This window comes from Maniola hyperantus, chromosome 26 (assembly GCF_902806685.2).
Source record: "Maniola hyperantus chromosome 26, iAphHyp1.2, whole genome shotgun sequence".
NCBI classification, from domain to species: domain Eukaryota; kingdom Metazoa; phylum Arthropoda; class Insecta; order Lepidoptera; family Nymphalidae; genus Maniola; species Maniola hyperantus.
The window spans coordinates 2,071,308-2,087,370 of record NC_048561.1 but is presented as its reverse complement, the minus strand read 5'-3'; the positions used below and the strand labels follow the sequence as shown (position 1 = coordinate 2,087,370).

The 16,063-nt window shown below is 40.9% G+C and overlaps 1 protein-coding gene across 1 annotated transcript; it reads right to left on the bottom strand.

Moving 5' to 3' along the window:
• Nucleotides 1-628: 628 nt before the first annotated feature.
• On the bottom strand, nucleotides 629-15,555 carry LOC117994343 (charged multivesicular body protein 7). The gene is made up of 11 exons (XM_034982248.2): nucleotides 15,153-15,555; nucleotides 13,716-13,935; nucleotides 12,933-13,104; nucleotides 12,457-12,623; nucleotides 10,747-10,883; nucleotides 8,176-8,263; nucleotides 6,614-6,764; nucleotides 5,661-5,819; nucleotides 4,502-4,663; nucleotides 3,638-3,782; nucleotides 629-2,848 (listed from the first exon to the last, which is right to left on the bottom strand). The coding sequence occupies exons 1-11, from the start codon at nucleotides 15,419-15,421 to the stop codon at nucleotides 2,704-2,706; spliced, it is 1,815 nt and encodes a 604-aa protein (XP_034838139.1). The 5' UTR covers nucleotides 15,422-15,555; the 3' UTR covers nucleotides 629-2,703.
• Between the last annotated feature and the right edge of the window lie 508 nt (nucleotides 15,556-16,063).

The window sequence follows — 16,063 nt, the reverse complement described above, 5'->3', positions numbered from 1 at the left end:
GCGCTACCGAGCACAACCAACCGCTCGGTGGGAGATCTCCCCTTTGGTACGGTCGAGCCTGCACACCGCTCCCGTACATTACAACTGGGGTAAGTAGTGCATTTATGCCTCTATACAGTCAGACTATATCAGACTATAAGACAAACTAGCTGATGCCCTCGACTTCATCCGCGTGGAATTAGGTTTCTTATTACCCTTTACCCTTACCCTACCTATACCCTTTAGAGCCTCAATAGCTCAACCGGTATAGGAGTGGAATGAAAACCGAAAGGTCGACGGTTCAAACCCCGCCCGTTGCACTATTGTCGTACCTACTCCTAGCACAAGCCTGACGCTTAATTGGAGAGGAAAGGGGAATATTAGCCATTTAACATGGCTAATATTCTTAAAAAAAAAACCCCTATACCCTTATTATAAATGCGACAGTGTTTGTTTGTTGGTTTGTCCTTCAATCACGTCGCAACGGTGCAACGGATTGACGTGATTTTTTGCATGGGTATAGATAAAGACCTGGAGAGTGACATAGGCTACATTTTATTCCAGAAAATTAAAGATTTCCTACGGGTTTTAAAAAAAATCTAATTCCACGCGAACGAAGTCGCCGGCATCAGCTAGTTAGATAATATGTTGATGTAATTAATCGATTCGGAAACCGGTTTTATTCGATTCTCACTACACTAAATCAATATGTCAAAATTATAAAATATACTAACCAAATGAACAGAGTATAAAAATCACAACACGTTTTTTTATTTATTTTTACAAAACCGCTCTCAAAGCGCAATCTAACCTAAAGCAGCCTAAGCCCTTTTTTTTCAAGATTTTTCGAAATATTTTCATTTCTAGCTATATTATGACATAATTAGTATGTTACATATACCATATACAATATCATTATTATTATTATTACATTGATTGTTAGATATTCTAGCATTATACTACAATTATTTATATTAATGACTAAATTATATATTATATTTATGTACAATAACTAATATTTTTGGGATATTTTTGTATGTTTCTTTATGAAAAACAGTTTTAGTTTTGGTTGGAAAAAGATGGTATCATACTATTAACACCCGAACCTCTTGTACTGGGTGTTTTCATAGTATGTTTCTAGTTATAAAACTACGATTTGATGTGACTTCACATGTATCTGATTCTATCAACAACCTCTTAAAATTCATTATTGCCTGGTACTTAATTTTTACTTAAATCGCATTTTTTTTATAAATCGCATCGGTCTTCGTCTTTGCTATCGTTCTAGCTACAAGTAGCCGGCAGAAAATTTTGTACATCGACCTTTAGAAAGGGATTTCGCTACGTAGAGCGTTGTCTCTGTCACTTATACATGTGATGTTTTATCGGTCTCAACGACAAAGACAACGGTCTACGAAACCGCTATCTCTTTCCGAAGGTCAATCATTTTCTATTGGGCAAAGGCGGATTAAATGTCGACAGTGCCCTAGGCAAGCACCTCATAGGCGCCCCTCTAGCAGCCATATCAAAAAATTTACTAATTTCAAAAGACCAAGGAATCGTCTCGTTGCATAGCTGATAGTTAGTGATAACACTACTTATATGAACGAGTAAAGAACATCACGTCATGACACTTCGCTATATTAAAGAAGAGCCAGTTTCGGTCACTCTAAGATAATATTAGTAGGGATAATAGGTGGGCCAGGTAATGGAACTAAAAGGTAGGCCAGGTAATGGAACTACAAGGTAGGCCAGGTAATGGAACTAAAAGGTAGGCCAGGTAATGGAACTACAAGGTGGCCAGGTAATGGAACTACAAGGTAGGCCAGGTAATGGAACTAAAAGGTAGGCCAGGTAATGGAACTACAAGGTAGGCCAGGTAATGGAACTAAAAGGTAGGCCAGGTAATGGAACTAAAGGTAGGCCAGCTTATGGAATTAAAAGGTAGGCCAGGTAATGGAACTACTAGGTAGGCCAGGTAATGGAACTAAAGGTAGGCCAGCTTATGGAATTAAAAGGTAGGCCAGGTAATGGAACTACTAGGTAGGCCAGGTAATGGAACTACTAGGTAGGCCAGGTAATGGAACTAAAAGGTAGGCCAGGTAATGGAACTAAAAGGTAGGCCAGCTTATGGAACTAAAAGGTAGGCCAGGTAATGGAACTAAAGGTAGGCCAGCTTATGGAATTAAAAGGTAGGCCAGGTAATGGAACTACTAGGTAGGCCAGGTAATGGAACTAAAAGGAGGGCCAGGTAATGGAACTAAAAGGTAGGCCAGGTAATGGAACTCTATATGATCGCGCGCGCCCCTTCGTAACCTCGCGCCCCTAAGCACGTGCCTAGTTTGCCTTTTTATTTATTCATATAGGCAAACGCTTGACCACAATCACACCTGATGGAAAGTGACGATGTGGCCTAAGATGGGACGCGTTTACCTAGAAGATGCCTATCCCATTTGCCCATATCGTGGAAGAGTATTCCAAACCTTAGCCATGCGTATGAGGAAAAAAAAAAAAAAAAAAACGTTTCGTGCGTGTAGATGGGATGTTGACGACATAAGGATGGGAACTCGCCCGACGTCTTGCGGTTCGGTGGTAAAAAGGTGAAGGCGGGACAAGATCGAAGAGTTCCTGAGCACACTCTCCCTCACTCAGCCTTAGGGATAATCCGCCTCTGCTGCTGGGTTACTGTACATACACCCTGTATATCATAGCCGTACTGTATGCCTATGGGTTGAAACCTCGGAGGTTCTTCAACCTTCTCTCCAGGTCCTCGAGGTTGTCGTCTTTGGGCCAGGGGTCTGGTTTCTTGCGTTCACCCCCGGGCGCCATTTGGAAGTTGCCGCATGAAGATTTTCCGGGACTTTCCATACTGAAAGAATAAATAAAACTGAATGAAATATATCCTATGTTAATGAAGGAATAATGTAGCTTTCTACTGGTGAAAGAATTTTCAAAATCGGTTCAGTAGTTGCTGAGATTATTCCCAACAAACAAAGTAACAAATTTTCCCTCTAGCTATAATATTAGAATTAGTATCATCATCATCATCAACCCATCGCCAGCTCACTAGCAGCGCCAGCAGCACGGGTCTCCTCTCAGAGTGAGAAGGGTTTTGGTCAAAGTCTACCACGCTGGCCATGTGCGGATTGGTAGACTTCACACACCTTTGAGAACATTATGGAGAACTCTCAGGCATGCAGGTTTCCTCACGATGTTTTCCTTCACCGTTAAAGCAAGTGATATTTTAATTACTTAAAAACGCACATAACTCCGAAAAGTTAGAGGTGCGTGCCCGGGATCGAACCCCCGACCTCCGATTGGAAGGCGGGCGTCCTAACCACTAGGCTACCACAGCTTCTCCACTAGGCTACCACAGCTTCTCCACTAGGCTACCACAGCTTCTCCACTAGGCTACCACAGCTTCTCCACTAGGCTACCACAGCTTCTCCACTAGGCTACCACAGCTTCTCCACTAGGCTACCACAGCTTCTCCACTAGGCTACCATAGCTTCTCCACTAGGCTACCATAGCTTCTCCACTAAGCTACCACAGCTTCTCCACTAAGCTACCACAGCTTCCCCACTAAGCTACCACAGCTTCTCCACTAGGCTACCACAGCTTCTCCACTAAGCTACCACAGCTTCTATGGACACAATACCTGCTATATTCCGTGCTAGGGGTGAGGTTGTCGGAGTCTTTGCTGTTGAAGAGCCACACGCCGTTAGCTGACTTGTGGTCCCGCACTTGAAAATCCGCGCTGTAGTGTTGAGGGGGGGTGGAGAAGTCCACGTCGAGGGCCTGACCTGGAGACACGACAACAACTTTTAATCTCTACTTCTCTTCTTCTTCTTCGAAATATATGTACACGGTGAAATTTTAGTGGTTGTCTTCCCGCGGCAGAACGATTTGCCCTCAGTAGTACTATCAAAATTTTGAGTTAAACTTAAAAAATAAAAATGTTTTTGATTTGAAATAATTAAAAAAAAAATCGACAACTCGAAAGTGTGAGAAACAATAGTAACTCCCTAGACGTAACGTGAATAGTAGGTAGGTACATTCACTCAAACCGCACTGCCAATAAAGTGAACAAATTTAGAGCAAAATAAGCTCTCGCGCGTAGTGATACGGCATAAACTAGCCTGCACGCACGCGGTATCACTATTGGTTCGAGGTCTCATTCGATTTTTGATTTTCTCGATTGTAAATTTGACATTTTTGACTCTAATTTATATTTATAAATCGATTGTAATACCACGACATAATCATTTCGCTTCGGGAAAACAACCATTAAAATTTCAACGTGGGAAAAGCCGACTAGACAGATCGGGCAGAAATTTGGCATGCAGAGAGCTATTATGATGTAGGCATCCGCTAAGAAAGGATTTTTGAAAATTCGACCCCTAAAGGGGTGAAATAGGGGTTTGAAATTTGTATAGTCCACGGGGACGAAGTCGCGAGCATAAGCTAGTCCATTAGAAGATCTTCGCGCTCACCACTGCACCAGGAAGGTCGTCGTATTTACCTGGATGCAGCCTGCTGTCCTGGCGCAGCTCCCCGTAGTCCTCGGCCAAGCTGTCCAGCTTGTTGCTCCAAGTCTCGGAGACGTTCTGGTTGGATGAGGGGTACCACTCCCGAGATGGTTTCTCTTTCTTCTTTGGTCTGGGTTCAGGTAGTGGTTCTGTTTCTGTTGATAAAAACGCTTTTTTAGTTAGTCCTTGACTGCGATCACACCTGGTGGTAAGTGATGGTGCAGTCTAAGGTGGAAGGAGAAGCTTTGAGATAGTTTGGATTTTTTTGAGATATTTGGGAGTAGTTTAAGATTCTTCAGGATATACTGGGGTCCTTCAGGATGCTTTGGAGTAGGTAATTTGAGAAGCTTTGGGATTTGTTGGATCAGGATGCTTGGATTTCCTCAAATTTTTTATGGATTGAGATGCTTCAAGATGGTTTGGAAGAATTCACGGTAGTAGTTTATGAGCTACAAGGGAGCAGAAGAAGCCTACAAACAAACACAGCTAACCTTCTACCACCTCGGCTGCTACGAGCTTCCTGCCAGACGCATCATCGAGCTTGTTGAGGTCCGCTAACATCTGCTCTTCGCCGTCGAATATGTAATCCCTTTCAGCTCTCCGCTAAACTCAAACTCAAATTATTTCTAGAGAGCTAGAGTTCTAGATCGCTATCCGCCTCCAGTGGCTCTACCGCGGTTGTTTGACAGCTGCAATGTCACGATCGCAATCATCTCTGATTGGTTAATGCTCGCTCACTATTGGCCACAATGCATTGTTGCAACAAGAATCGCACAAATTCAGCCAATCAGAACAATTGAGATTGTAATAATGATTGATGCAGGTTTTAGACAATCGCCCTACAGGTTAGGGAAGGTTTGGTCCTTAGTGGTTTGGGGTGCTTCAAGGTAGTTTGAGAAGCTTTAGGATACTTTGAGAAGCTTTGGGATAGTTTGGAATTTTTAGGGGTAGTTAAGGGTAGTTTAAGATTCTTCAGGTTATACTGGGGTCCTTCAGGATGGTTTGGAATAATTTGAGAAGCTATGGGATGTGTTGGATCAGGTACTTGAGTGTGATTTGTAATTCTTCAGGGAAATTTCTGATGGATTGAGATGGTTCAAGGTGGTTTGGGAGAATTCACGGTAGTAGGAAGAAACCTACAAACAAACTAACCTTCTACCGCCTCGGCAGCTACGAGCTTCCTGCCAGACGCATCATCCAGCTTGTTGAGGTCCGCTAGCATCTGTTCTTCGCCGTCGAATATGTAATCCCTTTCTGTTCTCCGCCCGGGTTTCCTCGGCGTTTCCGCTGGCGGGGAGGGGAGTTTGGGACCTATATCGACAATAGATGAAAACGTTTTACACTAGTACAACATCTATATATATAAAAGGAAAAGGTGACTGACTGACTGACTGACTGAATGACTGACTGACTGACTGATCTATCAACGCACAGCTCAAACTACTGGACGGATCGGGCTGAAATTTGGCATGCAGATAGCTATTAAGACGTAGGCATCCGCTAAGAAAGGATTTTTGAAAATTCAACTCCTAAGGGGGTGAAATAGGGTTTTGAAATTTTGTAGTCCACGCGGACGAAGTCGCGAGCATAAGCTAGTTTTGAATAAAAAATTTTGACTATTGACTATTTGACTATTGACAATGTGGATTTTTAATAACTTGTCACTAAACTAGCTAAAATATGGCGGTAAGCTTTTTTTTACTGTCTCAATTTTTAGGGTTCCGTACCCAAAGGGTAAAACAGGACCCTATAACTAAGACTCCGTCCGTCCGTCTGTCACCAGGCTGTATCTCATGAACCGTGATAGTTAAGACAGTTGAAATCCTATTTGGCCTTATTTTCAGTCTGTTATTATGTAAAATTATATTTTATGTATCGCTGTTGATTGCAAATAAACGAATAAAAATAAAAAATAGAAATTTTTACAAATGATGTATTTCTGTTACCGCTACAACAACAAATACTAAAAACAGAATAAAATAAATATTTAAGGGGGCTCCCATACAACAAACGTGATTTTTGACGAAACACACAAACAATGAAGTGAGTCCTATAAGGGTTCCTTTTTCCTATTGAGGTACGGAACCCTAAAAACCACGACTTACCGACACTCGTCCTCTCTTCTTTGCCAGGAGTTCCACCATAGTTGCCAGAACCGGCTAGCAAGTCGTTCAGCTCCTGTTCTAACTCTGCCGTGTCCAGGTCATCCAGGGTGCCACCCAGCGCTTTCTCTACTTCATTGTAGCTGTCCATCACCTAGGAATTAAGAATAGAATCACACTAATATTATAAAGGCATAAGTTTGTGTGTGTGTTTGTTTGTTACTCTATCACGCAATAACTACTGGACGGATTTAGCCGAAGTTTGGAATAGAAATAGATTATACCCTTTTTTTTCTGGGAAATGCAATTACGCATATAAAAGGGACCAGCAGCACCCGGAGGGTTACCTGGCTGGCACTCCAGATAGAAAGAAAGAAAGAAGAAAGAAAAACGTTTATTTTTTAAGGCTGTACCACACATTACCAGCTAGACCTGGTTAGGTTATACCGGCGCCTCTAATACTTGAGTAGTAAAGTCAAAAGACCTCAAGTAGAAGAAGCGCCGGAATAAAGTATGTCATGTGTGGCACAACCTGAAAAAAAAGGTCCCTACTCTACATAAATGCCATATGTCTTGCACAAGTACAAAAACATACAGCGCTGGTTTTCAGTAGGAACCCTGATTCGGGTGGCGCCACGGAATTATTTTAATTGTACTTATCTAATCTATCTATTCTATATGTTAATAATATATACAAATTCACACATATTATATTTACTTATATATATAATTGGACACATCTATGCACATGTATAAGGTATACCTATGATGTAGCCTAAATCTTGTTACAAAAAGGAGTACTCCGCCACATGATCCTGAAATTCTACCTGTTTATCCAAAAGGAATTTTTCAATTTAGTTTTGAATGAAAATTTACTTTTTAAATTCCTTATTGGAGGGGGGATATTATTCCAACATTTAGTGGCGGAGTACGTAAATGAACCTTTAAATGCGGCAGTGCGATGGAATGGAATAAAATGGGATAGTTTATATCCTAGACTAGCTTATGCTCGCGATTAATCCGCGTAGACTACACAATTTTCAAACCCCTATTTCACCCCCTCAGGAGTTGAATTTTCAAAAATCCTTCCTTAGCGGATGCCTACGTCATAATAGCTATCTGCATTGCCAAATTTCAGCCCGATCCGTCCATTAGTTTGAGCTACAGTTTGAGGTTCCGTACTACAGTCGTATTTTTCGACATTTTGCACGATAAATCAAGAACCACTATGCCTAAAAATAAATAAAAACCTGTTTTATAATGTACAAATAAAGCCCTTTCATATGATGCCCCACTTGGTATAGTTATCTTACTTTGAAAGTTAAAAATAGCAATACATATTTGTTATGATATGATACCACAAAAAAAATACATAAAAAAATCCTATAATTTTGTAAAAGTTTGAAAAAAATTCTTTTTGTAATGTATCCAAAAATTCACGGTTTTTTTACTTTACTTGTGCTAGACATCGCTACCTACCAAATTTTATGATTCTAGGTAAAAAAAAGAGTAATTTATTACCTATTTTGAATAAATCATTTGACTTTGACTTTAAAAACACTAACCTCTTTGAGATTATCCATTGTGTCGTGGACGGAGTCTTCTTCTAATCCGCCATCTTTCATCGTACTTTTCATCGCTTGCGCACTTGTTCTGTAAAATGACAATCACTTATTTATTACTATATCTAGAAATTAATCTATAAGTACTAAAACATCAAATTGAGGATTAAAAAAAATAGTTACTAAAACCATTCTCACTCTGAGAGGAGACCCGTGCTCTGTAGTGAGCCGGCGATGGGTTGATCATGTCATGTAGTTTTAAAATTTCCATTCAAATTTGCTTCGAAATGACCACGTCTTGACTGGTGTAAGAGGCATTTTTAAGCGATTGAGTGACATTGAGGCCGATTCTCTTGTACACAATCTCTTAACTAAACTAAATTAACAGGTCTAAATCTAGTGCCATCCTTTTCCGCAAGCAACATTATGAAAGGGATAGCAATAGATTTAGACGTGCCATTATAGTTTAGCTTAGAGATTGTGCACAACGGAATTAGCCACATTGTGAAGTAATATTACTGAATCCCCCTTCTCTTTTGCAAAATAATTGGCACTGATTCTGAGCACAACCTAATTTAGAATATCTGCATCTTTTTCATTTTACTAATGCTAAAAAAGGAACGGAACATGACTTTCACATTTAAAGACTCTAAATTTTAGTGCACAATACAAATTTAAACAGTAGGTTCGCGAGTGCGCGCTAAAATCACGGGTTTTGAGATCTAAAAATTAAATTTAGAACTGTCAAACTGTGTCTGTCCTTTTCATATTATATTAGTAAGAAGAGCATGCGAATACTCTAAAATTAGGTTGTGCTCAGAATTAGCCCCATTGGGGCCGATTCTCTTGTACACAATCTCTAAACTAAACTAAAATGACATGTCTAAATCTATTGCTATCCCTGTCATAATGTTGCTTGCGGAAAAGGATAGCACTATATTTAGACCTGTTGATTTAGTTTAGTTTAGAGATTGTGTACAAGAGAATATTGGGGCCGATTCTCTTGTACACAATCTCTAAACTAAACTAAAATGACATGTCTAAATCTATTGCTATCCCTGTCATAATGTTGCTTGCGGAAAAGGATAGCACTATATTTAGACCTGTTGATTTAGTTTAGTTTAGAGATTGTGTACAAGAGAATCAGCCCCATTGTCTACTTTATTGTTAAAGTAGACAATTATTTTGCAAAAGAGAAGGAGGATTCAAAAACATCACTCAATCGCTTAAAAATGCCTCTTACACCAGTCAACACGTGGTCATATGAGTAGGAAAATAATTAATAGTCGTGCCCGTGAGATTATTGTTAATCTCACGGGCACGACTATTAATTATTTTCCTACTAGAATAGAATAGAATAGAATAGAATGTTTTTTTATTCATGTAAACTCAACAGAGCCTCAATAGCTCAACCGGTATAGGAGTGGACTGAAAACCGAGAGGTCGACGGTTCAAACCCCGCCCGTTGCACTATTGTCGTACCTACTCCTAGCACAAGCCTGACGCTTAATTGGAGAGGAAAGGGGAATATTAGTCATTTAACATGACTAATATTCTTTTTAAAAAAAAAAAAAAAAAACTTTTTAAAAGTGCTTATGAATAGTCAGGTTTAATTTACCACTGGTTCGGAATGCCGTTCCTACCGAGAAGAACCAGCAAGAAACTCGGCGGTTGCTCCTTTTAATTTTTCAATTTACAATGTTATTATACCGTACTATACAAGCCATTGCAGCCCCGTGCATTGCTGGAGCGAGTCAAATCCAAGCTTTTATATTTAACCCAAAAAGGAAACAACAACTAAAACAAATTACCAAAACACTTAACAACAATAACAAACAAATTGCGTTAATTTGCAATTATTCAAAACACGATACGCGTAATCTACTGACAGTTTTGTAAACGGTACCGGTTGCTCGACACTTCAGTTTAGTGCTGACGTCACTAAAATGGCAGCCACGCGCATTAGCAATTTGCGGCACTTATAGTAAGAAGAATAATTTAAGAATAAGAATAATTTATTTTGAATTTAGAATTTAGGCACAAGAAACAAGTTTCCTACCCTCTGCACTAGGAAAACCCTGTATTGCAGAAGGCAGTTACAAGTTTTTTAAAAACTAAGGACTTAATATATTATATCTAATATTATACTAAAATTATAGGTAAGAGAACGAGTTTCCTACCCTCTGCACTAGGAAAAAACCTGTGTTGCAGAAAGGCAGTTACAAGTTTCCTAAAAACTAACCTAATATTATACCTCACCTAATACTATACCTAATGTTATACTAAATTATAGATAAGAGTGAGTGTGTGTACGTGTGTTTTCTGTATGTGTGTGTGTATATATGTGTGTGAGCGTGTGTGTGTGTGTGTGTGTGTATGTGAGTGGGCGCGCGCGCAAACTATATTCTAATTTTTAAAATATTTTCTGTTTCTTCATAGCCTTTGGATGCCAGCCAGCTTTTAATTGCTTTGGTCAAATTGAATTTATTTATTTGGTATATTTTGATATCTTTGTTAGCCCTGCTAAATATATTATATATATATTATATATATTATAGTGAATGGATGCTTTACCTGTAAGTGTCAACAACTGCGGTATTGAAGTCAGTGTTCTTGGCTTGCTGCACCAGCTCTCGTATGTTCTCTAAGGCAGCTTCGCATCTGTCCAGCCGTTGTTGGGCTTTCAGCTTCTTGCGGAGGTGGTTTTTTGCCTGGAAGAAGCAGTAATTTTTATTTTTAATGACGGACAGCGCCATCTAGTTGTGATTTAGTAATCTAATTATTTTGGGAACACAAATTTTAATTTTTTTATGATAGAACCAAAAATTTACGGTTTTCGGATTTTTTCCTTTACTTGTGCTATAAGACACATTGCTAGTACACAGTGGCGTGCACAGGGTTTGAAGCTAGGGTAGGCATTAGTTAGGTAGGAACCTGTTTACTGGCAGGTCATAATGAGAAATATGGATTGAGCTTACAACTGGGGTAAGCAGTGCATTTATGCCTCTATGACCTGCACGCTACTGCTAGTACAAGGTATGACTGGATGGGATTGTATGGGTCCTCGGAGAGGCCTATGTCCAGCAGTGGACGCAAACAGGCGATTGATTTATGAGATGTGCAAGAGAAAATTCTTCAATCGCGCCATGTCTTAGTCGCCCGACAGTCGCGTCTCAGTCGACATCAGTTTCACTAGCACCTCTAATACTTACAACTAGTTTGTTGCCCAGTTTGAGAGCCGCCTTCGCTTCCACATCAGCTGTCGCGACGTCACGCGACAGTCGCGCCATGTCGCCCGACAGTCGCGTCAATCAACATCAGTTTCACTAGCACCTCTAATACTTACAACTAGTTTGTTGCCCAGTTTGAGAGCCGCCCTCGCTTCCACATCGGCTGTCGCGACATCACGTGACAGTCGCGCCATGTCGCCCGACAGTCGCGTCAATCAACATCAGTTTCACTAGCACCTCTAATACTTACAACTAGTTTGTTGCCCAGTTTGAGAGCCGCCTTCGCTTCCACATCAGCTGTCGCGACATCACGTGACAGTCGCGCCATGTCGCCCGACAGTCGCGTCAATCAACATCAGTTTCACTAGCACCTCTAATACTTACAACTAGTTTGTTGCCCAGTTTGAGAGCCGCCTTCGCTTCCACATCGGCTGTCGCGACATCACGTGACAGTCGCGCCATGTCGCCCGACAGTCGCGTCAATCAACATCAGTTTCACTAGCACCTCTAATACTTACAACTAGTTTGTTGCCCAGTTTGAGAGCCGCCTTCGCTTCCACATCGGCTGTCGCGACATCACGTGACAGTCGCGCCATGTCGCCCGACAGTCGCGTCAATCAACATCAGTTTCACTAGCACCTCTAATACTTACAACTAGTTTGTTGCCCAGTTTGAGAGCCGCCTTCGCTTCCACATCGGCTGTCGCGACATCACGTGACAGTCGCGCCATGTCGCCCGACAGTCGCGTCAATCAACATCAGTTTCACTAGCACCTCTAATACTTACAACTAGTTTGTTGCCCAGTTTGAGAGCCGCCTTCGCTTCCACATCGGCTGTCGCGACATCACGTGACAGTCGCGCCATGTCGCCCGACAGTCGCGTCAATCAACATCAGTTTCACTAGCACCTCTAATACTTACAACTAGTTTGTTGCCCAGTTTGAGAGCCGCCTTCGCTTCCACATCGGCTGTCGCGACATCACGTGACAGTCGCGCCATGTCGCCCGACAGTCGCGTCAATCAACATCAGTTTCGCTAGCACCTCTAATACTTACAACTAGTTTGTTGCCCAGTTTGAGAGCCGCCCTCGCTTCGACATCGGCTGTCGCGACGTCACGCGACAGTCGCGCCATGTCGCCCGACAGTCGCGTCTCAGTCGACATCAATTTCACAAGCGCCTCGTCCAATTCTGTTACTGGAGTGACTTTTTTATTTGGTTCAGCTGCAATCATAAGAAAAATGATAATAATTTCATTTATTTAAAAATAGATGATGCTCGCGACTTAATCCGCGTGGACTACACAAATTTCGGACCTGCTGAATTTTCAAAAATCCTTTCTTAGCGGATGTCTATGTCATAATAGCTATCTGCATGCCAAATTTCAGCCTGATCCGTCCAGTAGTTTGAGCTGTGTGAGATAGATCAGTTAGTCAGTCAGTCAGACAGTCAGTCACCTTTTATATAATTAGAGTATGGAAATACCAGGAACGCATAAATTGCAAGGAATTGACAGACTTAAATGTAACATACCAAGTTTGACAACGTCCCCCTGTTTGACAGCCATCCCCTGAGCCACCAGGTAACCCAGGAATATCTCAAATACCTCCCGGTTGATGTGACCGCTGCTCCTCATCAGCTCCTCTATGGTGCCTATACGATCTTCTCCTGATGGAAAGTTGTTTAGGAACTCTGTGGCTTGGTCCTGGAACAATTTGCTTTTTTATATCTGTCAAGCTGTTTTTTTGACAGCTTAATTACAGTGCAACAAGGCTATCTTGGCGCGTGGCGAAAATCGGAATTAACGTTGCCGTCAAGTGTCCCCTTTGTTCTTGTTTGAATATTCTAAGCCTTTGTTCTCCAATAGCGCCCCCCTGTCAATGTCATTTAAGTGCGAAAAGAGCCTTGTCGCACTGTTAGTTTCCTTTTCTCGTAACGTTTTCAATTATTATCAAAGAATCAGTACACTTTCAACAAATATGGCTAGGCCAAGTCCTTAACAATAAAATTATGTTTATTTTAAAATCCATACTAATATTATAAATGCGAAAGTGTGTCTGCCTGTCTGTCTATTTGTCTGCTAGCCTTTCACGGACCGTCCATTCAACTGATTTTGATGAAATTTGGTATAGAGTTAGCTTACATCCCTGGGACATACATAGGCTACTTGTTATCCCCGAAAATCGAGTTTCCATCGGATAAGTAAACGCCCACGCAACAGTTCTGTTGGACACTAAAGGGTACCGTATTATTGTTTTCTTATTGACATGAGGTGGCAGACCATAGACACATTCTGTGGTCACAGAAACAACTTACTTTTACTGCACTTTCTAGCACAAATCTTTGAGTAGAGTCTATGCTAGCTTTGGGTAGCCCATTGGAATCAGTAGCCTGCCTGGCGGGCAGCAGTGAAGTGACAGCGGTCAAGGCGAAGGCGGCAGGCCTGAACGCAAGGCGGGCGCCCCATTTCACCCAACCTTCCGGGCCATTGTGTAAAATTTGTTGGTACTTTGTGATGGGTGATAGTTCTCCGCTCCTGAAATAAAATAGATACAGTAGAAACTCGATTATCCGGCCCTCGGCTATACGGATTCGCGATTATCCGGACTACCAACCAAAAATTGTTCGGCCATGTGCGAGTCAGACTCTCGCACCGAGGGTTCCATACTCGGGTATTTTTTCCGCCATTTTGTACAATAAATCAAAAACTATTATGCATAAAAATCTGTTTTAGAATGTACAGGCAAAACCCTTTCATATGATATCCCGCTTGGTATACTTATCTTACTTTGAAAATTGAAAATACTATTATAGTGAACTAAAATGTAAAATGCACAAAACGCTTTTCTTCATACATTCGATTATCCGGATTTTCAAATATCCGAATCCCTAACGACAACAATTAGTCCGGTTAATCGAGTTTCCACTGTACTTGCTTATACTTGAAATCACTTTTGCAACAAACTTGGGGCCTGTCTCACAATCTCCAAATCAGCCCCCCAATTGTGTAAGAATAACGATTTCATCGTTATCGTAATCGTCAACAATTTCTGCCCTTTGATTGGTTGATTCGCTGTTTACATTTTTTCACAGCCAATCAAAGGGCAGGATTTCTTGACGATTGCGATAGCGATGACATAGTTATTCTTACACAATTGGGGGGCTGGAGTGTAATGAAAGAAAAGAAAGAAAATGCATTTATTTGTTGTTGGTGTCACAGATTAAAACAAAGTACAAATGTAACATTTTCATCTGACACGATCCTAGATGGGTGTACAGCTCAGAATAATGTTAACACGCATAAGATGCAGGATGCTGATTTTCAGCTGTGACCTGGGTGACAATGATGATGATGATAGTCTTGTCTTACAGAGTAGTCTAGTAAAGTAGTTATATTAGAAGTGAATTCTCAAGGATTATTGTATTAATATTAATTAATTATTAAATATTCAGGATGTGGTTATGTCAAGTTCTGATAACCAGTTCAAGAATAGATTGGACAAACATTTGGAAGACTCTAAGCACTTTTGAGATAGAAGAATCAGCGAAAGCTGCTTAGTCTATGAAAAATAATAATAATTCATACATTTTACATTAGATACCAAACATGAACATTTAATCTCAATTTTCTTCCTGTTTTTCTTACTTTCTATAAGTGTTACTTTAATTTAGGTAAAAATTGTGTAAACAAAGTTTACTTTACACGTGTGTTATAACGTACACGGTCTAAAACAAAAGTAAACAAAGATGTACCTAAACATTTCCTCAATAACTATATCGACACACGCAGCGGTCCTGCCTCTTCTCTGGAACACGCATCTCACATCTGCGGCAGATACTATGGGGTCCATCTTGCACCGACACCACTGCCGCACCATGTCGGACCAGAACTTCATCTTCATCTCCCAGGACTCAGGGTTAGCGGACTTTAAACGGAAAGGGGCGAAGAGTGCGTTCATTCGCACGTCGTCCGACCAGCATTGCGGAAGCTTATCCGCGGGAAAAACGTCCGCTACAACCATTGTAACTGTTATATTGTATCACTGCCAAAATTGTCCCTATTCAAACACCGTTTTCTATAATGTTTTATATATTTTTCTGCGAAAAAAAGGCACACGGGAAGTCAATTTTACGACAATTTTTGATTTGATTTTTACTTTTGCTTTCATAGAGAAATCACTTTTTGATATTGACGTAGTTTTGTAGTCTATGGTAAAATAATGCTTGCACTTCACCTAGGATCGATGGATTCTTAGATTTCTTCTAAATATTATATTTGTTAAGCCAGCTCTACACTCGCACTTGAAGTCGCACCGTTATTTCACGCCGTGAATGTATGCCGTGATCCACGCGTGAACTGTGTCCCTCCACACTCGCAAATCTTTACATTCTTGTTCGTGATTATGGATGATGACGACGTGATTTCTGCGTGAGTTCTCGTTCGCGCGCCGCAAACCCTTTGCCGCAAACCCACTCTGATCGGGGAAAGGCGCGAACGCGAAGGCGTGAATAACATCTACACTCGTGATTCGCAGTTGTTGCGGGCTTTCGCGGCCGTTCACGCCGCGAGTGTAGAGCCCACTATAGAGCCTTATCAATTTAAAACAAATCTTAAAAAAAAATTATTCTGGAAGTATACAATATTCCAACTTATACAGCGATTG